Here is a 25,402-nt window from a genome sequence, read left to right as displayed (position 1 = left end):
CAAAAATACAGTACCTTCCTGGCTCAAAGAAAACGTCAAAGTAATAACTTTCAGCGACAAATAAAGGTTGTAAATGTTTTAGTTAAACGAAGGAATGATGGAACGCTGAACCCTAAGCAGCGTGCAAAGCCAATTTCGTTTCGAAAAATCTGAAAGTGAAATGTATAAATGGAAGAAAGATATATACGAACTACGAAAGATGCCCCAGAATTAAACTTCTTTTACTGGTGGACATTCTGAACGCTCTTAACTGGAAGTGAAGTGAACATTACTGATTTCCAGGTGTCTTAGACCTACTTAAATAGATTCAGGAAATAAAACGGGAAAGGAAGTCACAAAATTACGAAGTTTACTTCATGTAAACGTGTGGGGGAATGTCACTAAAAGGTAATCCTATACAGAAATTCGTAGCTGACCTGAAGACTAAGCTTCTTGTTATCAAAATAATGGTTCAAATGGCTCTGAGCACTATGCGACTTAACTTCTGAGGTCATCAGTCGCCTAGAACTTAGAACTAATTAAACCTAACTAACCTAAGGACATCACGCACATCCATGCCCGAGGCAGGATTCGAACCTGCGACCGTAGCGGTCACTCGGCTCCAGACTGTAGCGCCTAGAACCGCACGGCCACTCAGGCCGGCTTCTTGTTATCCCCTAAAATGCTGTATATGAAGCAATCAGTTAGGTTTCGTTCAACAACTGTACTAGCTGCACTTCAGTATTTCGAACAAAAAAAGACAGTCGCTTTACAGTCAAAGAATCATATCGATGATTGTATATAGTTGTATAGAATAATGCCAGTGATAAGTATCAGTGCATTATTGTTTCCAAAATTTTACACCTGTCTTCAGGAACAGCAAGACAAATTGAAACCAAAAATTTCAAAAAATGACTGTTAATTGCAAAAATCTTGTAATCGATGTAGAAAAATCTGGAAAAATGGGAGAGAATAAGTTTCCGATTTACATCCGAAACGTCTCCTTACCAGTTGCAGAAAATAATTCATTGCTTTTGTTCGACTCGTGGCATGGACATAATAACACCTCTGTCTTTAGGAGGATGACGAAAATACTGTTAATATATTTCTGATTCCACCGGGAACTAATAATGAGGTTTAGCTCCTCAATTAACAAATTTTTCGATGGTGTTAAGCATTTTTCAATAAATTGTCGAACATTATAATTTCCAGTAGCCCTTTGTCATTTCAGGTTTATCAGCGGATCGGTGTTGTTAAACTTCAGACATTTGTGCACTGTCGGTTTGCATCACTACATCTTACGGATTTGGTCAAGTACGCCTGGTACGCAGCACAGTATGCAGAACAACAGCCGTGACTATTTGTTACTCCATTCCAGTTCTGTCTAAATAAAAATATCAATCACTGTGAAGTGCCTGAAGGCATTAATTTTTCTTTTGTCAGGTGTGCCTGGTGTTGAAAAATGTTTGTTTTCGTCATCCAATAGCCACTTCGCATTTTTGTGAGGACTACTGGGACTAAGCAAGGAACTATTTCATTGTTACTAAAATGTACATTGTTAAATTATTATTGTACGAACTGTGCTACGGGACTTCTTATAAAGTATTTCATGCCAACAAATTAAAACCCGATTGATGTAAGTCTTCAGTAATGTAACATCATACACTACCTTGAGTTTCTTTCTTCTGCTAGTCACTTGTGTAACAATTAAATCTACAAAAGTTTAGTTGTGGAGGTAGACTGCAAGTTATTCAAAAAATGAAAGATTTGAGGAATTTTTTGTGCGGCTTAAATGCTTAAAATTAGCGTATGGGTGGACTTCGGACTTCGCGCTACACAACGCTATGTTCTCTTGTCACGGCTTACTGGCCAATTCGCGACCTAGGCAGAAAGGACGGTACAAAACGGTGGCTCTTCGTGCGGCAAATACGAGTAACATTTTTAAAAAATACTTGCAGTGCACCATAGCAGCTAAAATGTTGAAAGCGCATTTTTTTCGGTGTATTTCTCCTGTGTGAAAAATTTTAGTGTAGGTTTCGACATATCGGACTGGATCATTCCCTTGTAAGACAGCGTGACTTCTGGCCGCAAGTATGCTGATATTTTCACCCGGTAGTTCTAAGTTCTCTGTACAAAATTTGAATAGGTCTGCAGAATTTCGCCGGAATAAATTATGACCACAACTGGGTGTTGACCACGGCATGTGATGGTTTTTGCAACACAGAACGAGTCGGAATGAAGAGAATCCCTCCATCATCGATCACTCTAAATTATTCCAAGCCGAGAAGACATTTCAGTTCTGGCTGATTGTACATTTTTATGGTTGTTATGGTTCATAAATATGAGCTACACTAGAGCTACGACTCAACGAGCATAAGCATACTGTCAAAACGACCGTGAGTAGTATTGCTGCGTACAGTCCTTACTTCCTTAGTTAAGGTCTCCTTTGTTCTTTGTTTATTAGTACTTCTTTACAAATAAGCTTTGAGAACATGTCATGCAAATCTTCTCCTTTTCTTTTAACAGAATTACATGATATTCTTCTGTTTAACAAATATTCTGGAGCTGGTGTTTGGTCGTCATTGTCTTACAAACTTGAAAATAAGATTCCACTACGTCCAGTGCATAAATTAAAAGACCGTCGCAAATTCTTACCACAGCATCTCCATAGCACTTCAGGTTCTAGAATGCTTCACATTTCAAAGTAAATGTATGTTCCAAATCATTAAAAACACTACTGCCACAATTTTACTTTAACTGACAGACTTAAAGAAGATGACGAAATGTTTCGCAAATGGCTAACCAGTTGGAGATCATAACACCCTGCTGCTTTAGGACAAAATTTTCCGCGTTCGGGTAAGAGTTTATTTAACTGACCACTTCCGGTAAAGCTCTTGGGGTGCTATCCAGAACTGTAATCACAACTCTTGTACGAGTTTTTTTTTTATGTAGTGAAAATGGGTCCTTCATTCTTGCAATTCTCTCTTAAACTATTATCTTCACAAGAAAATGGCCTTCGGGTTTTTTTGTAGAACACTTGGGGAGCTATTCTGAAGTGTGATCATGATTTTTTTCGCATATACAGGGTGTAAACTTTGAGTTGACAAACCAGAATAACTCGAAAAATAAGCTTCACAAGAAAAAATGTGTAGAATCCAAAGTTGATTATTTTCGAGGGGGAAATCTGCTGGGACTAAAATTAGCCCGCCACCCCAGCCCCTGGGGATGGGGCGGGAGGCAACTTTTAAATTTCAAATGGGAACCCCCATTTTTTATTGCAGAATCAGATTCTACATAAAAAAACTACGTACATTTTGTCTTAAACATTTGTTTTGATTCTTGGTAGTTGGCGCTGTAATTCAAGAAAATCCTTTTTCTCATTTTGCTTGGGAAATGGTTACGGATAAATAAAAAATACTTATTTACTTAGTAAATTTTGATTCGCTAAAACTAAAACTCTCCCTCTCTCCCCGTAGGGTGGGGTTTGAGAGAGAGGAATTAGAGTTTTACGAATGTTGACCCAAATATTAATTTTTCCCGCAGATTCGAATAAGTTTTGTTTGTTTCGTGGTCATGAGGCCACACAACTTTTAATTATCAAACATATCATCTGACTAGCTAACTAACTAACCAAACATCCTACTTACTAACGAGTGAGCTCGTTTTTTATTTATCAGTAACCATTTTTCACGCAAAAATGAGAACACGGATTTTCTTGAATTACAGCGCCAACTACCAAGAATCATAACAAATGTTTAAGACAAAATGTACGTAGTTTTTTATGTAGTATCTGATTCTGCAATAAAAAATGGAGGTTCTCATTTGAAATTTAAAAGTTGCCTCCTGCCCCCCTCGAAAATAATCAACTTTGGATTGTAATCAAAATATCCACGGGTGTACTGTCGGTCTGCAGTGACCAACGGGCACAATATTTCGGCGATCATACATGTCGCCATCATCAGGTGAACTGACGGACTTAGCTCCTGTGAACGTGCCGGCACGGAGATCCGTACGCTATGGCTGCTCAGAGGGAACTGGGTTCGGTCGCGGCGGCGGCCGATTTAAATACCCTCCGCCCGCGGCGCGCTCCCTCCGCTGTCCGCGCCCAGCGCCACGGTCGCGCGGTGGATTCTACACATTTTTTTTCGTGTGAAGCTTATTTTTCGAGTTATTCTGCTGGGAGCTAGATACGAGTGGCAAAAGTCATGGTATAGCGATATGCAAATGTGTAGATGGCGATATTAAAGCGTAACAATGTATAGAAGGCAGTGCGTTGACGAGTTGACGGAGCTGTCATTTGCACTCAGGTGACACATGTAAAAAGCCTTGGCCACGCAACTGGAATTAACAGATTGTGAATGCGGAAAGGTAGTTGGAGCTAGACGCATGGGACATTCCATTTCGGAAAGCGTAACGGAATTCAATATTCCGAGATCTACAGTGTCAAAAGTGTGCCGAGTATACCAAATTACAGGCATTACCTCTAACACGGGCAACGCTGCGGCCGACGGTCTTCACTTGACGGCCGAGTGTTACGGATTTAAGTCAAGAGCCGGCACGCCAGTCGGGAACGATAAAGAAGAGAAGGCTGTGACAGGACTAGTCACGTTAGTGTAATTGCTGAATTGTGTAGTTACATTTGTAATTTTTTAAAGAATGGTCATTGACATAATTTTACATTAAGCTGTGGATCGATACCTTATCTTTGTCTTATCATCATGTTTATCTGTGCATTATCATCTTTGGGAATCAGTAATTTACTTGAAAATGAGCTTATGCCCCGAAACCTGGGTTGTGCAGTAACATTAATAACAAAATTTGTGAAACAAGGCAAAAAAAACTGTTTGTGTAGTCGCGTTATTGTTGAGAAACGGCAGTTAGGTAGATAGCAGCTCGACTGCAGCCCAGCCTACTACTTACCAGAGGCGGGGTAGAGCGTGGCCCCCGCCGGCCCCACAGTGTAGGAGCCGCCACCCCCGCGCGCGATGGCGGACGCTATGCGCTGGCCCACGCGCTTCAGCTCCTCGTGGTCGGGCGGCACCACCGCCGCGTAGCCCCACGGGTACAGCACGTACTGCCCGTAGCTGTGGAACGACACGTACGCCTGCCGGCAGACAAACCGGCGCAGCCGTCACCACAGGGCTTCCATCTGCAACCGACTCGGGCGACACCAACGGCTCAAGTACTTTGCACCACCCTACTCTCTCCTACTTAAGGGTTAACATCGCTGTAGAATTTAAAAAAAAATCATTTTATTGGCTTAAAAGATGATTTGAACCTTCTAAAATATGAGGCAAAAAGTCTAATCCCTGGAAAAAAAAATAATGTTCTGTGGAATTCCGAACTCCTCTTCTAGTGCCTCGGAAGACACGAAACGGCGTACCTGTGCCATTCGATACCCACTGTAGTGTCTGAGTATAATAAGAAGCATTTCAAAACAGTAATACGTTAGCCTGACTTCGCAAGTGTCAGTGTTGTTGTTGTGGTCTTCAGTCCTGAGACTGGTTTGATGTAGCTCTCCATGCTACTCTACCCTGTGCAAGCTTCTTCATCTCCCAGTACCAACCGCAACCTACATCGTTCTGAATCTGTTTAGTGTATTCATCTCTTGGTCTTCCTCTACGATTTTTACCCTCCACGCTACCCTCCAATACTAAATTGGTGATCCCTTGATGCCTCAGAACATGTCCTACCAACCGATCCCTTCTTCTAGTCAAGTTGTGCCACAAATTTCTCTTCTCCCAAATCCTATTCAGTACCTCCTCATTAGTTATATGATCTACCCATATAATCTCCAGTATTCTTCTGTAGCACCACATTTCGAAAGCTTTTATTCTCTTCTTGTCCAGACTAGTTAACGTCCATGTTTCACTTCCATACATGGCTACACTCCATACAAATACTTTCAGAAATGACTTCCTGACACTTGAATCTATACTCGATGTTAACAAATTTCTCTTCTTCAGAAACGCTTTCCTTGCCATTGCCAGTCTACATTTTATATCCTCTCTACTTCGACCATCATCAGTTATTTTGCTCCCCAAATAGCAAAACTCCTTTACTACTTTAAGCATCTCATTTCCTAATCTAATTCCCTCAGCATCACCCGATTTAATTCGACTACATACTGACATACTGTCAGTACGTGTACGAAAAAGACAATTCTTTTGCATCTAATCTTGATTTTTGTGTGCAGTATTGACTTTTCATAGTTTATTTGTGATCTTACAGTGTACAGTTTTGTCTTTCGACGAAGAATAAGTAGTAAGAAAATGTACTCGGGCAGAAAAGGTACGAAAACATCATATCCAACGCGGCGTCGAAGATGTGTGTCATCAAAACGTCCAAAGAATAGATTAACGCTGAGAGCGGTTCAGAAGAAGCCAGAAATTGAAAGACAGTGACCAGGATTTTTACGTGCATTAACGAGTTAGCTACAGGACTATTAATTTTTTGCCGTTTTCTCTGTTGTTTCTTAACAAGTGTAATGCAGACATGCTGCAAGAACGGAGTCCTAGAGGTTTAGTGAAAATGATACGAAGGTTCCATTTTTACGTTACGTGTGCCATGTGGCTACCGACAGGAATTACTCTCACATCTAAATTAATACACCATGTCATCATTGCTGTAACTCACCTGTCGTTAACTGCACTTGGTTCTTATTTGCCTGCCAAATGTGATTGTCTTGTCGTTTTTTTAAAAGACGTTTCCTCCTGCTCATTGGTGGATTCTGCAACTTATCTTGCTGTGGCCCAGACACTGACTGCCAAGGACGCATCAGAAACGTAAATAGCACAGTGAAACGTTTGTCTAAGCTACAGCAACATAACAATACTTAAAACTCACCAACGAGCAGCAGAAGAAGTCATTTTGAATATAAAAGCAACAACAAAATCACATTTAGCAGGCAAATGAGGACCAAGAACAGGTAACGACAGGTCAGCTACAGCAATGATGACGTGGTGTATTAACTTACACCAGAGAGTGATTTCTGTCAGCAGTCACAGGGCATACATAACATAAAAAAAGGAAAAACAAAGGGAAAAGACCTACTGAGAATAAATGAGATGTGTTTGGGTATTAAACAAAACAAAAATTGCGTTCCTGCAAAAAGGGGGACCGTCTGTAAAAGTGAGGGTAGTTTAACGATAATTGTATCACAACTTTCAACTTTTTAGTTCAATTTAACTTCAGATAATATATATCTGTACATTATTGCCATTTACTATTTGCAGGTATAAAATATTTACAGAATACAATCTTAGATCTATAGGTGAAAATCTGCAAAAAATTTCTTGCATTATTTGGAACAATAAACAGAACTCTTAAATACAAATGGCAAAAAAATGCAAAAATGGAATTGTATAAAAGTACGGCGATATAAAACCGACAGTTGAAAAAAAAAAGACAACAAAATACAAACAGCGTAGATGAGATTCTCAATAATATTGAAGAGCTGCACAAGAAGACATTTAATCAAAAACGAAAACTTCCAGAATCAGTTGAATGTAAATGGTATTAAGAAGGAGCTCACTGAATACAGACACAGATGTAAACAACATGAGAAATGTAAGCCCACTCAGGAATTCCTGAAGTACAGCGCAACTGGAAGGAGAGACATGGGTTGACCGTGGGAACGGCGGACATAAACTTTGTTAAGACGGAACAAGCAGATGACCAGCACCAATGTGAGTGACGACGACGACGATGAATTATTCCCACCTCATTGGCAATCATTTGCTTTCCGGGCGAATACTGTGAAGGATTTTATAAAAATTTCTCAATCAGTGACATGTTTATTCCTTTGGCTCAGTGGTAAAATGGCAAACTACAAATCAAAAGGTCTCTAGTGCAATCCGTGTGCAATACTACAACTTTTATCTGTAAAATCTCATTTGTTGATGTGAAGAATGCCCATTTGGCCACCAGTAACTGGCTCAGTGAGTCAGTTCAGATGTCGGAGCAAGGCAGCGGCATACCAGCTCAAGCAGGACCGTGCCCTGTAAAGCACTGTGCTGGTCAAATCAGTGTACGAATTGATCACTGCTTTACTTGCTCGTGAGACGACAAGCCGTACAGTAAACCCTCCCTACGATAGTTCCATCTTCCATGGGTCATGTGCACGATAAACTGTAATCATGTGGAAAAAGTCGTTTTATATTCACATCACAAACTGTTTTGTAAATACGCCTACATACTGAGCATTTACAAGCTCTTTTTTTATTTTTAAAATTTTTGTAAGACATAGAGATGTAAGTTAGTAATACCAAACCTCACGTTTTGCACATTAAAATAACAGAAATTACTTAGCAGAACAGAAGGAGTTATCCAAAGAAACTTCTTCAGATGACTTTCAAATTTTACTTAGCTTTCTGTCAGACATTTTACATCACTGGATAAATAATCAAAATCTTTGGTTGCAGCACTGTGAACAACTTTTTTGGCTAAAGACAACCTTAACGTGGCCTATTGAACATCACTTTTACTTCTGGTATTGTAATTATGTACGTCACTCTTCCTTTTGAACTGCATTGAATTGCTTCCAAAAATTTCATGAAAGAAAAAATATACTGTGAACAGTAGTCAGTATGACTAACTGCTTAAACAGATGTGTACAAGCTGATCGTGGGTGAGCTCCATATACAAACATCAAAAAAAGTTTTGCATCAACACGGTTCCTAGAACTCCTGAAGATAGACGTTGACTGTGGATATTGTATCACAGACACAGTACCTTTGACTGTTCAGAGATGTCACTAAACCCACCCAAAGATGTAAACAACCATGCATGACCAGCGCCTATTAGACGTAGATGGTACGACAGCCAATCAGTACCAGTAACTCCCCCAGGAAGGAGTTACACGGCTCTTGTTCTCTGTAGTTCAACATGCCTAGACGGTCAACACCGCCGTTCGATCGCATCGGCTTTGTTACTTTATACCAGGAAGGGTTCTCAATAAGGGAAGTGTGCAGGCATCTCGAAGTGTACCAAAGCGATGTTCCTCGGGCACGGAGGAGATACAGAGAGACAGGAACTGTCGATGACATGCCTACTGCAGTGGATGACCGCTACCTACGTATTATGGCTCGGATGCACCTTGACAGCAACGCCACCATGTTGAATAATGCTTTCCGTGCAGCCACAGGACGTCGTGTTACGACTCAAACTGTGTGCAATAGGCTGCATGATGTGCAACTTCAATCCCGACGACCATGGCGAGGTCCATCTTTGCAACCACGACACCATGCAGCACAGTACAGATGGGCCCAACAACATTCCGAATGGACCGCCCAGGATTGGCATCACGTTCTCTTCACCGATGATCGTCGCATATGCCTTCAACCAGACAACCGTCGGGGATGTGTTTGGAAGCAACCTAGTCAGGCTGAACGCCTTAGACACACTGTCCAGTGAGTGGAGCAAGGTGGAGGTTCCCTGATGTTTTGACGTAGCATTATGTGGGGCCGAAGTATGCCGCTGGTGGTCATGGAAGGCGCCGTAACGGCTGTACGATACTTGAATGCCATCCTCCGACCGATAGTGCAACCATATCGGCAGCATATGTGCGAGGCATTCGTCTTCATGGACGACAATTCGCGCCTCCTCCGTGCACATCTTGCGAATGACTTCCTTCGGGATAACGACATCGCTCGACTAGAGTGGCCAGCATGTTCTCCAGTCATGAACCCTATCAAACATACCAGGGATATGAAACTTCCTGGCAGATTAAAATTGTGTGCCGGACCGAGACTCGAACTCGGGACCTTTGCCTTTCGCGGGCAAGTGCTTTACCAACTGAGCCACCCAAGTACGACTCACGCCCCGTCCTCACAGCTTTACTTCTGCCAGTACCTCGTCTCCTACCTTCCAAACTTTACAGAAGCTCTCCTGCGAACCTTGCAAAACTAGCTCTCCTGACGAGGTACTGGCAGAAGTAAGGCTGTGAAGACGGGGCATGAGTCGTGCTTGGGTGGCTCAGTTGGTAGAGCACTTGCCCGCGAATGGCAAAGGTCCCGAGTTCGAGTCTCGGTCCGGTACACAGTTTTAATCTGCCAGGAAGTTTCATATCAGCGCACACTCCGCTGTAGAGTGAAAATTTCATACGAGGGATAGATTGAAAGGGGCTGTTTATGGACTACATGACCCAGCAACCACTCTGAGGGATCTACGCCAAATCACTGTTGAGGAGTGGGACAATCTGGATCAACAGTGCGTTGATGAACTTGTGGATAGTATGCGATGATGGATACAGGCCTGCATCAAGGCAAGAGGACGTGCTGCTGGGTATTAGAAGTACCGCTGTTTACAGCAGTCCGGACCACCACCTCTGAAGGTCTAGCTGTATGGTGATACAACATGCAATGTGTGGTTTTGACGAGCAATAAAAAGGGCGGAAATGATGTTCATGTTGATCTCTATTCCAATTTTCTGTACAGTTTCCGGAACTCTCGCAATCGAGGTGATGAAAAACTTTTTTTTGGATTGTGTATTATTGTTACAGCAAGTTCTTGAGCAACGACGACTTCTTTCCTTAAAGATAAGTTAACCCAGTATATTATTGTATTTGACATTATTGAATGAACATACGCAAAATATATCAAATTACTGATTTGTTTCTCTCCAAGTTTTGCAACGATTCTATGTGCAAAAATGTCTATATGCAAAGTTGTTTTAGGAGTTCGAAAATGTGCTTTTTGCAGTTTAATTTCTCATCAGTATGAACACATAAGAATTTTGAAGTTTCCACCCTGTTTATTATTTTCTCACGATGTATTACACTTATCACTCGTGCAGTAACCCTCGATGTCCAGAACTAAATATGTTGTGTCTTTTTAAAATGGAGGCTGAGCCCACTCGCAGAAAACCAGTCAATGATACGAGTACTTTTAAGACCTTTGTTTACCATTTCTTCTGTTGCTGTATGTACGCTTGGATGGGTTACAATACTAGTGTCATCTGCTAAACGAGCTAATTCTGCTTGCTGTATATTATACAGCAAATCGTTTACATACATCAGAAACTAGTGGATCTAAGACCGAACCTTGTGGAACCCCAAACGTAATCCCCCCCCCCTCCCCCCCCCCACCCCGACGGAATATGCTCCCCTGATTACAATGGTTGAAGTACTAACTACAACTTTCGACATTCTGCTGGTTGGGTATGACATCGTCCATTGGTTGGCTGCTCCATAAATTCCTTAAAACCTAGTTCAGCTTTGAGAATACTGTGGTTCCCACAGTCAAATGTTAGTGTACGTCAGACGGCTGGCCATTGTACCTTTATGTTGCGGTTTGCGGACACGAAGTTACGGATGGCGGAGGTCTCGGGCTCGGAGAACTTGGAGGGCCCGGCGTACGTCTCGTCGCAGGGCCGCCTGCTGGCGCCCTGGCCGCCCCACCGGTACCCGAAGTTGCGGTTGAGGTCGATCCCCGCGCACCGCCCGCTGCCGCTGCCGCCGCGGTTCTTGCGCCACAGCCGGTCCGACGAGTGAGAGAATTCGTAACCGTCCGGGTTGACGACGGGCAGCACGAACCAGTCCACGGAAGAGCCCGCCGCTCCCAGCGCCTCTGGCTGGTCCACCAGCGTGTTCAGGAAATACGTCACCGACGCCGGCGAGATCCACTCGCGTGCGTGGATACCTGTCGTAGTGACACGTACATCACAAACAGATTCAATGCAACTCTTATTCGGTGCGGAGCAAAAGAGAGAGGCAGTAACTACACACAGTTGGGAAATAAAGTGGTCCAGGAGTGAAACCTAGTGGAACATCCCGATGTTTGTAAAATGCAGCCCCCCCCCCCCCCCCCGCTTCACTCGGTCGACTTGGCGCACATGGCCGATGCCGATGTGGAAGTTGGTGCTTTATCCAATCTAGAGCACCGTTCCTCACAAGCGACTTCTGATCAAGCTGCGGGCCTATGGGGTATCGTCTCAGTTGTGCGACTTGATTCGTGATTTCCTGTCAGGAAGGTCGTAGTTCGTAGTAATAGACGGCAAATCATCGAGTAAAACTGAAGTGATATCAGGTGTTCCCCAGGGAAGCGTCCTGGTACCTCTGCTGTTCCTGATCTATATAAATGACCTGGGTGACAACCTGAGCAGTTTTCTTAGGTTGTTCGCAGATGATGCTGTAATTTATCGTCTACTAAGGTCATCCGAAGACCAGTATCAGTTGTAAAGCGATTTAGAAAAGATTGCTGTATGGTGTGGCAGGTGGCAGTTGACGCTAAATAACGAAAAGTGTGAGGTGATCCACGTGAGTTCCAAAAGAAATCCGTTGGAATTCGATTACTCGATAAATAGTACAATTCTCAAGGCTGTCAATTCAACTGAGTACCTGGGTGTTAAAATTACGAACAACTTCAGTTGGAAAGACCACATAGATAATATTGTGGGGAAGGCGAGCCAAAGGTTGCGTTTCATTGGCAGGACACTTATAAGATGCAACAAGTCCGATAAAGAGACAGCTTACACTACACTCGTTCGTCCTCTGTTAGAATATTGCTGCGCGGTGTGGGATCCTTACCAGGTGGGATTGACGGAGGACATCGAAAGGGTGCAAAAAAGGGCAGCTCGTTTTGTATTATCACGTAATAGGGGAGAGAGTGTGGCAGATATGATACGCGAGTTGGGATGGAAGTCATTAAAGCAAAGACATTTTTCGTCGCGGCGAGATCTATTTACGAAATTTCAGTCATCAACTTTCTCTTCCGAATACGAAAATATTTTGGTGAGCGCAACCTACATAGGTAGGAATGATCACCAAAATAAAATAGAGAAATCAGAGCTCGATCAGAAAGGTTTAGGTGTTCGTTTTCCCCGTGCGCTGTTCGGGAGTGGAATGGTAGAGAGATAGTATGATTGTGGTTCGATGAACCCTCCGCCAAGTACTTAAATGTGAATGGCAGAGTAATCATGTAGATGTAGACGTAGAGCAGACGGTCCAATCCTCGAGTAATCCTAAATGAGTTTTAGTCGGGAGCCACTATGCTGGTTTGGGGATTAATGACCTTTCAATAAGGCAGGCGTGTTGCACCAGCTGTTCTAAATAAATATATGATAGTCCTGGAAACTAGCACCACTTTGCAGAGGACGCCACTAAGGAGAGCAGGGAATGGCAGAGGAATATGGCTGCATTTTGCCCCAGTGTGATTAACTGAAAGACCTGAATGTGGACTAATATCGTGGTCACAAAACCAAGGAATCAGCTAGCACTCCTCGCGGAAGTCGTGGGTCCTATGGAGCAGAAATGTTTAGATAGTGTTTCGAAAGTATGTCACCAATACTGGCGAGATCTACTCACGCAAGAAAATGTACCATACCAGCACTTACCATCAACACCTGACCCAGGGTTGATGAAATACCAGCAAAACATTTTTGGGCATCAGGTCAAAGAGTGAGGCAATAGCTACACACAGCTGGCAAAAAAGTGGTCAATTAATAAAACCCTGAGGGACATCCAGAGATAAAATACTTGATTTGATATTCGTTTATTTCCTGTTACGCATCGGGTATTATCTACGTCTTTTTTCTGCTAGTCAAATAAATAAAGGTGAGATCAACTTCATAAACTATAGACCTTTCAGTTTTGGTTCCAGTCAGCAAACGCTTCTTGGGTCATGCCGTTATTTACGCTATGGCAATATATTTGCTGAGAATAGTATTTATTTACGCCAGTATGTGGTAATTTCAGCTGTAGAGCCACTTTCAAGTGGGCTTCACTGGAAAAAAGCATGAATACAAGTCATGTGACATGCAAATACGAGGAATTTACCGCCATAATAAACAACCGCAGCATTTACTCGTGTGGTGTACCAGATGCAGAAGTTGTTTAAAGAGATGACGTGCAGACGCGATACTGCTAGGCAGTGCTTCCCGAACCGGTCTACACCAGCTTTACGCTTTGCCCCCGTTTTCCCATGCAGTTATGTCCTTAAAAATTGCGATGAGCAAATATGTGCCCAGGTAGACCATGATAATCAGCCAGTCTATACCTTACGTTTGTAACTACATGTACATATGTATGTTTGAGCATAACTCTGGAGCCCCTACAGAAATATCAACAAAATGTTGTACTCATGTGATTCAGAATTTAGGAAAGAATACTATGGATGTAATACCTGTCTAGCACCAGTAGCTCGAGCCTGTTGAGGTAAAAAAGGGATGTGAGGTGTAAAAATAATTATTTCTGTCATGTTTAAAATACTATAGAGAGACACATCGCTCTTTTCAATTGAACTCTGTTTTAAATGTCATTAGTGCTGACGTTCCTAAAAATTATGCATTCGACACAAATACCAATTTTTGATTTTTTTTACATGATGACCCGTTCCTACATCCCCCCTCCCCCCCCCCCCCCCCCTGTTCATTAACCACGTCGCCTACATGTGAAATGCGATCAGGAGCCTCACCAGTCAGCCTACTTTCTGCTACCACCACCACGTTGATTATAACCAGTTCAGACAATATGAGATAAGAATCTTTTGAAATGTGATAGCGCATAAGAATGCTGAAGACTAGATGGATAGATCGAAGAATTAATGAGTAGTCATTGAGTCGAACTGGGAAGAAGAACTTTATGGCTCAACTTGACTGAAAGACGGGAGTGGTTGGTGTTACACATCTTAAAGCATCAAGGAATAGTCAGTTTAGCGATGATGAGATGCGTGGGGGGGGGGGGGGGTACAAATTACACGGATAGAACTAAACACAAATACAGAGAACTGGTTCAAATGAATGTAGAGCGCATTAGTCATGCAGAAAAGAGGCATGAGTAGAAAGCTACATCTGACTAGTCTGAGGACTGAAAACAACAACAGCAACAAAGATAACAGGTTATATATACTATGAGTTCCGTTGAAATCGCTGTAGATTTTCAAGAGCTAGTTTTTCTCTTACTTTTCACCCCCAAACCCAAAAAAATCTGTTCCTGTGGGTGCTACCGGTCACTTAGCCCCACAGTATTTATTCCCTGTTACTGAGTGATGTATGTACCAATATTGTTCGAATTTTCTTCAAGAGCAACCAGACTCATACTTATTTTTACATGTTAGCTCATTTCAGTCCTCATCCCACTCCTGCACGTAATAACGCAGTCTGACGGTCACAGAATTTATTATCTAGTTAACGTGTTCTGTGTATTCGAAGTTCGGTTGAAAATGCTACAGCCGTCCCAGGGTTCGCACTGCCACCCATAGGGGACCCAACAGGGTGTCTGACAACTCATATTAGTCATTTCCGTGAGCCAAGTCTGGCTGAACTTACTCCAGGCGCCTCAGAGTTATTATGGAACAAACACACCCACAATATTCATTTTTACGTACATAGATGGAAGATAACAGGTTAAGAAAATGGATATTAAAATATGGAAGTGAACTGAAGTTTACAGCGAGTAGTGTGTCTGCGACTTAAAAAAATAGAGACAGGAAATACAGATGAAGGAAGAAAAGACTCTTAGTCTTTAACGTTTCATGGACGATGGGATGATTAGAGGTGGAGTAACAGTTCGGACAGCCCCGATACTATATTATTTATGGAAACCACGAAAAACGTGAGTGCGGGTGGCCTGACGGGAATTCGAAATCCGTTCCTTCCTAATATGAGTAAAGTGTTTTAACAAGTGGTAGGATTCAATCGCTAAGAAAAAGAGAAAGAGAAAAAGAAAGAAACGATTTCGGGTTGGGTTGGGTTGTTTAGGGGAAGAGACCAAACTGCGAGGTCATCGGTCTCATTGGATTAGGGAAGAATGGGGAAGGAAGTCGGCCGTGTCCTTTCAAAGGAACCATCCCGGCATTTGCCTGGAGCGATTTAGGGAAACCACGGAAAACCTAAGTCAGGATGGCAAGACGCGGGATTGAACCGTCGTCCTCCCGAACGCGAGCCCAGTGTGCTAACCAAACGATTTCAGGAACAGCTTGTTATGAAGTGTGAGGAATAAGAGTTGGATTGCAGAGAACTCCAGGAGACGGCAGGAGTTGGAAGAGAGAGTGTGGGAGCTGAGGATAGGGACGTAGACGTACCTCCGTCGACCCAGATGGCGGGAGCGCCGGGTTTGCCGGATGAGACGCGCACCACCTTGAGCGGCCGGCCCTGCACCGAGCTGCCGATGGTCTGCACGCTGAAGCGCTGCGGGTACGTCGCGGCCAGGAAGTCGAGGAACTGGTGGATGTCCGCCAGCCGGTGGTACGACTGCCACTCCATGCGGTGGCCTGCGCAAACACGTCAGCACTCCCACTAAGAAGGCCACCTCAGTCGTAAAAGTGTAGGAAATCAAATGAGCCCCCAGTCACCACAAGTTTTTAGACACACGTCCAAACTACATAGCATATTTGGCATTGAAAAGTCTAACAACAAATGCAAAAAGGCCTGGAGTATAATTAACTCTAATGCACATAATAAATAAAAATATATTGCCGTAACTCCAGAAGAATTTAACAAATTTTGCATGCAGTCCATTGAATAAATTAGTAGTTCAATAAACAAAGCCCCTGAAAATGCGAAGTTGAATGTAAGTTCCCTAATGTACTACAAGTTTCTGGAGTTGTGACCATATACAAAAAAGGTTAAAAGAAGTCTCCCGCTAGTTGTAGGTCCATATCCATAACGTCTATTTTTTCCAAAATTTTTGAAACAATTATGTAACATCAAGTTAGTGTTTGCTTGGATATAATCAGTGATAAACAATTTGCATTTATGAAAGATAAATCCACAACTGATGCAGTGGATTCCCTAGTAAAATTAGTTCCAGATGTGTTTGAGGCTAGGGGCTACGGCCAGGTTACATTTTGTGACCTGAGCGGAGCTTTTGGTTGTGTACAGCTTAATACTATTTTGAAAAAGCTATTTTACTATGGTCTTGATGGCAACAGTATAAATATGTATAAATTTTTTCAAGAGAATCGCCAAAAAATTGTGTGCATTCGCATTGAGGAGTCAAATTTGGTTCATATTAAGTCTGGAGCGGCACAAGCGTCGGTGCTCGCATCTTTATTGTTTCTCTTAATAATTAATGACCTGCCTCTGTTTATAAAGTCTCACACAGTATTGTATGCCGATGATATAACTTTTCTAAATAAAAGCTCAGATCTACGCACGTTGAGAACATTGACCGAAAATACCCTTGCTCAATCTTCATTATGGTTCAGAGCGAATGGTTTCTTTCTAAATGAAAGTAAAATCCAGGTACTCTAGCTTCAAACAGTTTCCTAACCACCATGAATTAGCAACCGCTAAACTTTTACTTGTTATTATTGACAGTAAATTAACGTGGGAACCACACATTAAAAATTTATCTTTTTAGACTTTCGAGAGTAATTTATTTAATTATAAATTTAAAAAGACATGTTCAAAATAGCTGTGTAATATCAGCATATTTTGCTTTCTTCCAGAGTATCTTATCATAAGGAATTTTATTGTGGGGTAGCAGTTGTCATCTAAATGACATTTTACTTATGTAGAAGAAAGTATTAAGAATAATAACTGATTCTGATAAAACAGAACACTGTAAACTTCACTTCATTAAATTGCAGTGTCTGACAGTAGAAAACTTACTCATATATAATGTTTTATTGTACGTTAAAAAACAATGTTTCTAATCCAGTCGTGAGAAGTAACATTCATAATACTATCAATAGAACACGTTTTAATGTGCTGTATCATAGATTATCTAAATCATGAAACTCCTGCCTAGTCCTTGGGCTAAGCACGTTTAACAGGTTAAGCGCACACTTTAAAGAATTGCCTGTAAATATTTTTAAAACTAAACTGTATAAGCTACTAGTTAATAATACTTATTACACTGTTGACGAATTTTTTGAAGATGAAAGTACTACTTTCTAACATAAGGTTTCTGCTTTTACCTATTTCGCGTAAACCAAACTACACTGATATAGTAGAGAGTGTAGATTTGTATGCTCTTGACTTTTCCTATTGATGTAGCGAGTCGAATGACAACAAAATTTTATTATTATTATTATTAAGTGCACTGTTTGTCGCCTTCGCCGAGCAGAGACGCCACAGCCTATTGTTATCTCATTTCAGGGCCACTAAACAAAGGGTGTGCAGTAAAAAAAAAAAAATAATGTAGTCAATGCATTGAGCGCAGCAAGAAAACTTGTTTTGGGAAGTTTCTTCAGAATTAATCTTATACGTTTGAAGGCATTGGTGTTTTTTCGATGTGTTTATGGTAGGTCGGGGAATACCTTTAAAAAGCTGCTATGCAACACTGACGTATATTTCACATTCAATAAGCATTCTACGTGCTCATGTAGAAATATCTTTTAGTTTGATAAAGTTATTCTAAATGTCTTCGCTAAATATTGTAAAAGCTGTTTAGAATTAGGATAACGTGTCCTAAAACAGATATGGGCAAACGTTTCAAAGATAATACACCCATTCTATTTATAAAAATAACCATACCTATGCAAATATTACTACTGTAAGTTATGCTGCCGTATTTTAGGAATAGTTTCATCACAACTTGTTTTTCCATTAGCAGGTTCTCTTTCATGGCAAAAATTAATTTTGACAAACAGTACTTCCAGACTGAAAATAAATGTTCACACAGTTCTAGAACATTTTCCACATTTACACAAATATTTCTTTGTACCTACCAAATTTGTGTTATGTACACAGAAAATTGGGCTCTGTCTGTCCTAATATTCATTATTGTCTTGTTTATTGTATGGAGATAAGTATTAAGCAGTCGACATATTCCTTAAATATGATACTCTACATTCCAATACGATACAGTTGATTTCGAGATGTGATACATTGTTACTTAAGCTTCCAGCCACCGGGCACACAGTGGTGCTCCGCGGGTTGCCGCCCTTCCCATACGCCAGCAACACAACAGCGGCAGACCAAACAACCAGCAGTAAATCCAAACGGAAAGCCTCCAAAACAAGAAGGTGTATGCCAAAATCAGGAAGGCTAGAAAGCTATGCTTGTGACGAAAGCTGTGACGGGTACTCAAGAAAGAAAGGAAACTGAGGAGACTGTATCTGATTCCGACATCTCTTTCACTAGTGACGACAGCATGAATAATGTCGATCTCTTTGGAGATCCCACACTAGATCCTATTGTAATGACAGGTCCAGCACATTTCGATTGAGAAGATTATATTATGGCTAAATTTCGTTGGAGGAAATAGGAATCCATACAGCTACAGATACGTCTGCACAGTACAAAAAATACTAGAAAATGGCTCTAAAGTCTGTGCACATAAACAAAGTAGTTTTCAATTAAATGAGAAAGACATTTCTGTTATCATAAGAGTAATGTGATATGGAAATAGCTAATTCCTCATATTGCTACTGTGACGTGAAATCTGGAATGAAGAATAGGCTTTGTGCAGTCCTGTTGATGTTCAAGAAAAATATAAGATGGTGAGTCTCTTTTGCGTATAGTAATGTCAGTATATAAAGTGTAATTGTGGACAGTTGCTACCCATTGCTGTTTGACTTTATAGCGGTAAAACAGGAAAACGAATCAGAAATTTCTAGAATTCTCTCTGATACACGTTTAATGTCACAAATATTCTAGAAATACCGGCCACAGAAAAATGATGGTTATACATTTGTATTGTTTTATGTGGTCTCAATCCCATTTTAAGACCTCAACCTTCTCTCGTCAATGAAAATAATAGTACCACAGGTGAATAATATTTTGTACGAGGCATATCAGATTTAAGAATTTTAGTAGAAAATGATACACTGTTTTCATTTTTTCTAGTCTACATTTGTAGCTTTAAAAAAATTAAACACAGTGTCAATTCAGAGCAGTTTACACTAACATTTACAATTTTTTCCTAAAGGTTACTGTTTTTCTTTCAAAAATACAGATGAATTCATTTTGTATCATATTTACATTATACTAGGTCTGTTTATAAATAATTCTTCTGCTACCAGTCAGTGACAGGTGAATTATTGATAAATAAACCTATTGTTTTCACAGTCGCCGACTTTCAAAACCATTTATAATGGATCGAATCAGATATTATATTACCTTACCCTACTAGTCTTCGTTTCAAGCCCTCAATATAGATATATTGATATGTTTTATAGCATAGAATTTCTTAGGGCTGTGTAGTTTTGCAACTGTGGAAAGTTATTACTCTAGATGAAAGTTAAGACTTTATCTGTTCTTTCGGAGCCCACAACCGATCATTCCTGTGTAGTTGTTCTGCTGGCTACGGTGATACATTTCACTGGGTTTCAACCAGGAGACGATTTCCAATTGTTACAACTTATCAAGCCCTAGTAGAGACCCACAGTTGAATGCTATGAATAGTTTAGTTGGTGGGATAGACTAGACTGTCCTCAGGGTGAATGGTGAAAACAGGCACTACAGAGTTGAGGGCGGATGCATCGCCCACCGTCCACTGCACTCCTCGCTGGCCAGAGGCGAAGACCTGCTGGTTCGTCACTGCGGTAGACTACGCTCTGTCTTTCCAAAGACCTCTGTGAACTAAGAAGGCTTTTTATCATGCTAGAGGACCGACTTAGAAAGATTCGACTCGCTCGATTTCGATTTCGGACTGTTAACTTTATTGAGCAGCTGAGGCATTGTAAAATATTTCTCATAAAATGTCGTCATGTCCTACTGCGTGGCGACTGAATTTTTTTATATTGTGGAACCTTAATTGAACTTCATGTTTTCAAGAATCCGTTTGGAGGCGAGCTATTAAATGAAATTTCCCGACACAACTTGGAATTTTACGTCAGTTTATAAATCTTTGTCTAATGCGGGCTCTGAATAATAACAGTGAGCATTGAACACTGTTGTACACTACTGCCCATTAAAATTGCTACACCAAGAAGAAATGCAGATGATAAACGGGTACTCATTGGACAATTATACTAGAACTGACATGTGATTACATTTTAACGCAATGTGGGTGCATAGACCCCGAGAAATCAGTACCCAGAACAACCACCTCTGGCCGTAATAACGGCCTTGATACGCCTGGAAATTGAGTCAAACAGAGCTTGGATGGCGGGTACAGTTACAGCTGCCCATGCAGCTTCAACACGATACCACAGTTCATGAAGAGAAATGACTGGGGTATTGTGACGAGCCAGTTGCTCGGCCACCATTGACCAGACGTTTTCAATTGGTGAGAGATCTGGAGAATGTGCTGGCCAGGCAGCAGTCGAATATTTTCTGTATCCAGAAAGGCCCGTACAAGACATGCAACATGCGGTCGTGCATTATCCTGCTGAAATGTAGGGTTTCGAAGGGATCGAATGAAGGGTAGAGTCGGCCGCGGTGGTCTAGCGGTTCTAGGCGCTCAGTCCGGAACCGCGCGACTGCTACGGTCGCAGGTTCGAATCCTGCCTCAGGCATGGATGTGTGTGATGTCCTTAGGTTAGTTAGGTTTAAGGAGTTCTAAGTTCTAGGGGACTGATGACCTAAGATGTTAAGTGCCGTAGTGCTCAGAGCCATTTGAACCATTTTTTTTTTTTTTTTTGCTAGTGATACGAGGCCGTTGGGATCCAGCACGGCGTTCCGTATTACCCACCTGAGCCCACCGATTCCATATGCTGCTAACAGTCATTGGATCTCGACCAACGTGAGCAGCAATGTCGCGATACGATAAAACGCAATCGTGATAGGCTACAACCCAACCTTAATCAAAGTCGGGAACATGATGGTACGCATTCCTCCTCCTTACACGAGGCATCACAACAACGTTTCATCAGGCAACGCCGGTCAACTGCTGTTTGTGTATGAGAAATCGGTTGGAAACTTTCCTCATGTCAGCACGTTGTAGGTATCGCCACCGGCGCCAACCTCGTGTGAATGATCTGAAAAGCTAATCATTTGCATTTCACAGCATCTTCTTCCTGTCGGTTAAAATTCGCGTCTGTAGCACGTCATCTTCGTGGTGTAGCAATTTTAATGGCCAGTAGTGTATTGTTGCTTAAAAACTCGCCTTGAGGAACTTATCGCGTTATACCTTATAAAGAATTTGTTTCAGAATGTGTCTATTGGTCTACAGCAGGGTCGGCCAAGATTTCGGCAGCGGGCCTAGTCCGAGCAGAAGTGCCAAAGCGTTCAGCCTGGCCTCACACTTCCCCAACCACCAAGCCACGATGTATAAGCGCGAGGAGCGGGAAGAGGGGATAACAGCGAAGGTGCCTCATTTAAACGGAAGTGCAGTCGCACTTCATACTACTTGGTTTTACATTTCACAACTCCCAACAACGTAGTCAGCAAAAAAAAAAAAAAAAAAAAAAAGAAACAGCATTATTTAATTATTTTTGGCCAGCTCAAGATATAATTTTTATCTGGTACAAACTGTCGGCATACAGAGTTTTGCATTCAAGTTGCGACGTAATCGTGACTTATTTAGTTTCATAACTGAATAAAGGTCTTTCACACAAATATGTCGGCCGGAATATTGTAGCACTTTTGTAACTTCCTTACAAAAAAAAAAAAAAAAAAAAAATGGTTCAAATGGCTCTGAGCACTGTGTGGGATTTAACTTCTGAGGTCATCAGTCCCCTATAACTTAGAACTACGTAAACCTAACTAAGGACAGCACACACATCCATGCCCGAGGCAGGATTCGAACCTGCGACCGTAGAGGTCACGCGGTTCCAGACTGTAGCGCCTAGAACCGCTCGGCCCCCCCTGGACGACTTAACTTCCCTACAATCCCATTATGAAGACTTGGAAACTGTACCTGAGGAAAGCAATGTAGACGTCCTGAACAGTTTTAACGAAAAGGATTTGTCACCAAAACTGGAATTAGTTTGCAGGTCACTTAGTTACGTCTGCACATGCACAGATGCTCTTTCAACCGAAACGGGAAACGGTCTCGGCAAGAGCTCGTGAACTGATTTATGAGTGACAGCGTCCTCGAAATCTTTATAAAACTATCCTTGAAATTCTTTCAAGGCCACAATGAATACTTCAGACCCCGCGTTTCCTTTAACTCCAGTGAACGTAGGGAACTGAATTGTCTTTGTCACAATGTGTCCCTTCTACAACGCGATTTTCTTTTTAAATGCCACTCCGTCACACTAGAAACAAGTTATCTTGCTGTGTCTTACTGTGGGCAGTGTGCAGTCAAGTTCACTTCAAAGTCCGCAATCCATCCCGATGTTCTAATTTTCGCTCCTGAACGCCTTTTCCTTCATAAGTACAATAATAGGGAGATGTAAATCGAAAAATCGATCGAGACATGTCCCTTGACTCAACCAATGTACTTTTCTGTAATATATGAAGTCTCCATATTCTTCGTTCATTTCCACTAAAAAGTGTTGCAACTGAAACTGGAATAATGGTTGCGATATCAGAAATTTTACTGTTCGTACCACCAATTTCTTCACGTGCTCTAGGTCTGTAAATTTAGCACAAAATGCTTTTTGGTGTACAGAAGAATGAATCCCGTCTGTCGACCGCTGTAATTTTTCGCCCTTTCACTGTCAACTAAATCTTTAAATTCTTCATGTATGGTATTGTAAAGTCGTTTCATAGCAAATGAGCAGTACCTGTCGCTTATCCGAAATGGAAGTTGTCATCCCTCTCTTCTGTCATTCCCATTCATTTTAAAGGATAGCTGCTACAGATCGCTAGACTTCCTCTTTCTGTGCAAACAGCCACTGGATCTGTGGACGTCCTTCGTAGCACGAGCAAATAGGTGACAGCACTGACACCACGATTCTGCCGAACTCAGCGAGTTGTGCCAACAGAAAAATGTCGCACCGCAATGCTAAATGAAAAGTCACACTGTTACGTCTACTTCCGAGAAGTACCGAGCAAAGCCGAGTGACAGCTTGGGCCGCACACGACCCGCAAACAATGCACCCCGTAGACGGCCCTGGGCTACAGGGTGTTTTTCTCTTCTAGGTAGCCACTTGCCAAGGCGCACGAAAGCTATTTCATAGTTGTAATGAAGGAGTTGTTTTTCAGGCAAAACACCTGAATTGTGCATGTAGGTAGGGAGACAGGCGGGACAGCCTTTTGCAGTAATTTTCGGGTGGTAACACCACCCATATGAGCTGCCCCTGTGGACAGGGGTGGAAAGTTCATATTGCCGTAACTGACGACCAACGACCACTCACGTCCCAGCAACTGTTTTCCTCTCCTGTGCCGATCAGAGAAGTATTTACAGTGTCTTCTTCAACAACCAACGCCCTTAATCAGTTGCTGTATATATTCCAATCTGTGTCTTCCTCAACATGCAAAGCCCTTAATTAGTTGCTGTATATATTCCATTTCGTATCTCTCTCATCATTTTTTGCACTCCACGACTCCCGCTAGTGCCATAGAAATTTTACCCGAAGTCTTAACACGTGTGGAAGCATCCTGTCCTTTCTCCTTGTCACTGTTTTCCAAACATTCTTTTCCTCACCAATTCTGCAGGAAACCACCTCATTTCTTATATTTATCAGCCGACTTTATTTTCAATATCCATCAAAACACTACATCTCATAGACTCCGATTCTCTTCCTTTCCTGCCGGCCGCTGTGACCGAGCGGTTCTAGGCGCTTCAGTCCGGAATCCCGCAGCTGCTTCGGTCACAGGTTCGAATCCTGCCTCTGGCATGGATGTGTGTGATGTCCTTATGTTAGTTAGGTTTAAGTAGTTCTAAGTCTAGGGGACTGACGACCTCAGATGTTAAGTCCTATAGTGCTTAGAGCCATTTGAACCATTTGAATCTTCCTTTCCCACTTGTCACACAGTCGATGATTTACTTTGTGAAATAAGTATGTCTCTCACATGTCGTATTTTCATAGAGGGAAGTCCAGTAAATTGGACTTCCCCCCTCCTAAAGCTGACCACCTGGTTCTTGGCTATGTATTCTCCTGAACTGTAGTGGGACCAAGTGTAGGTGATATTTTGGCTTCTACCACTCTGCAGCGAAGAGCACAAGTTTCACTTCTTACTTATCAGTTCACTGTTACATGTTTTCGTAATGGGAAACTTTTACATTGTGCTACATTTTTCACTATTTCTCCCAGGTGTTGCCAGATAAGCCATTCAACATACACTGAGGTGACAGGGGTCATGCGATATCTTCTACCATCGTGTCGGACCGCCTTTTGTCTGGCGTAATGCAGCAACTCGACGTTGAATGGACTAAACAAGTCGTTGGAATCCCCTGAAGAAATACTGAGCAATGCTGTGCGAAAGTGTTGCCGGTGCAGGATTTTGTGCACGAATTAATCTCTCGATTACATCCCATAAATGATCGATGGGATGCATATCGGGCGATCTGGGTGGCCAAACCATTCGCTCGAATTGTCCATAATGTTCTTGAAATCAGTGACAAGTTCACCGATTTTTTGGAACATGACGTCCATGAATGGCTGCAAATGGCCTCCAAGAAGTCGAACACACAGAAGATTCAGTCCAGTCCGTGTAAACACAGCCCACTCCATTATTTTGGACCCACCATCATCTTGCACATTAC

The 25,402-nt window shown here is 42.0% G+C and overlaps 1 protein-coding gene across 1 annotated transcript in view; it reads right to left on the bottom strand.

Moving 5' to 3' along the window:
• LOC126456469 (carboxypeptidase B-like) overlaps positions 1–25,402 on the bottom strand; it is a 50,143-nt gene that overhangs the window by 9,168 nt on the left and 15,573 nt on the right. Inside the window, exons 4-6 of the mRNA XM_050092220.1 lie at positions 15,999–16,187; positions 11,257–11,618; positions 4,900–5,083 (exon numbers count right to left, since the gene is read on the bottom strand). Coding sequence (XP_049948177.1) covers positions 4,900–5,083; positions 11,257–11,618; positions 15,999–16,187 — 735 coding nt within the window. The remainder of the gene's footprint in view (positions 1–4,899; positions 5,084–11,256; positions 11,619–15,998; positions 16,188–25,402) is intronic.

The sequence above is a fragment of the Schistocerca serialis genome, chromosome 2 (genome assembly GCF_023864345.2).
Source record: "Schistocerca serialis cubense isolate TAMUIC-IGC-003099 chromosome 2, iqSchSeri2.2, whole genome shotgun sequence".
NCBI classification, from domain to species: domain Eukaryota; kingdom Metazoa; phylum Arthropoda; class Insecta; order Orthoptera; family Acrididae; genus Schistocerca; species Schistocerca serialis.
This window is presented reverse-complemented; position numbering and strand designations above follow the sequence as displayed.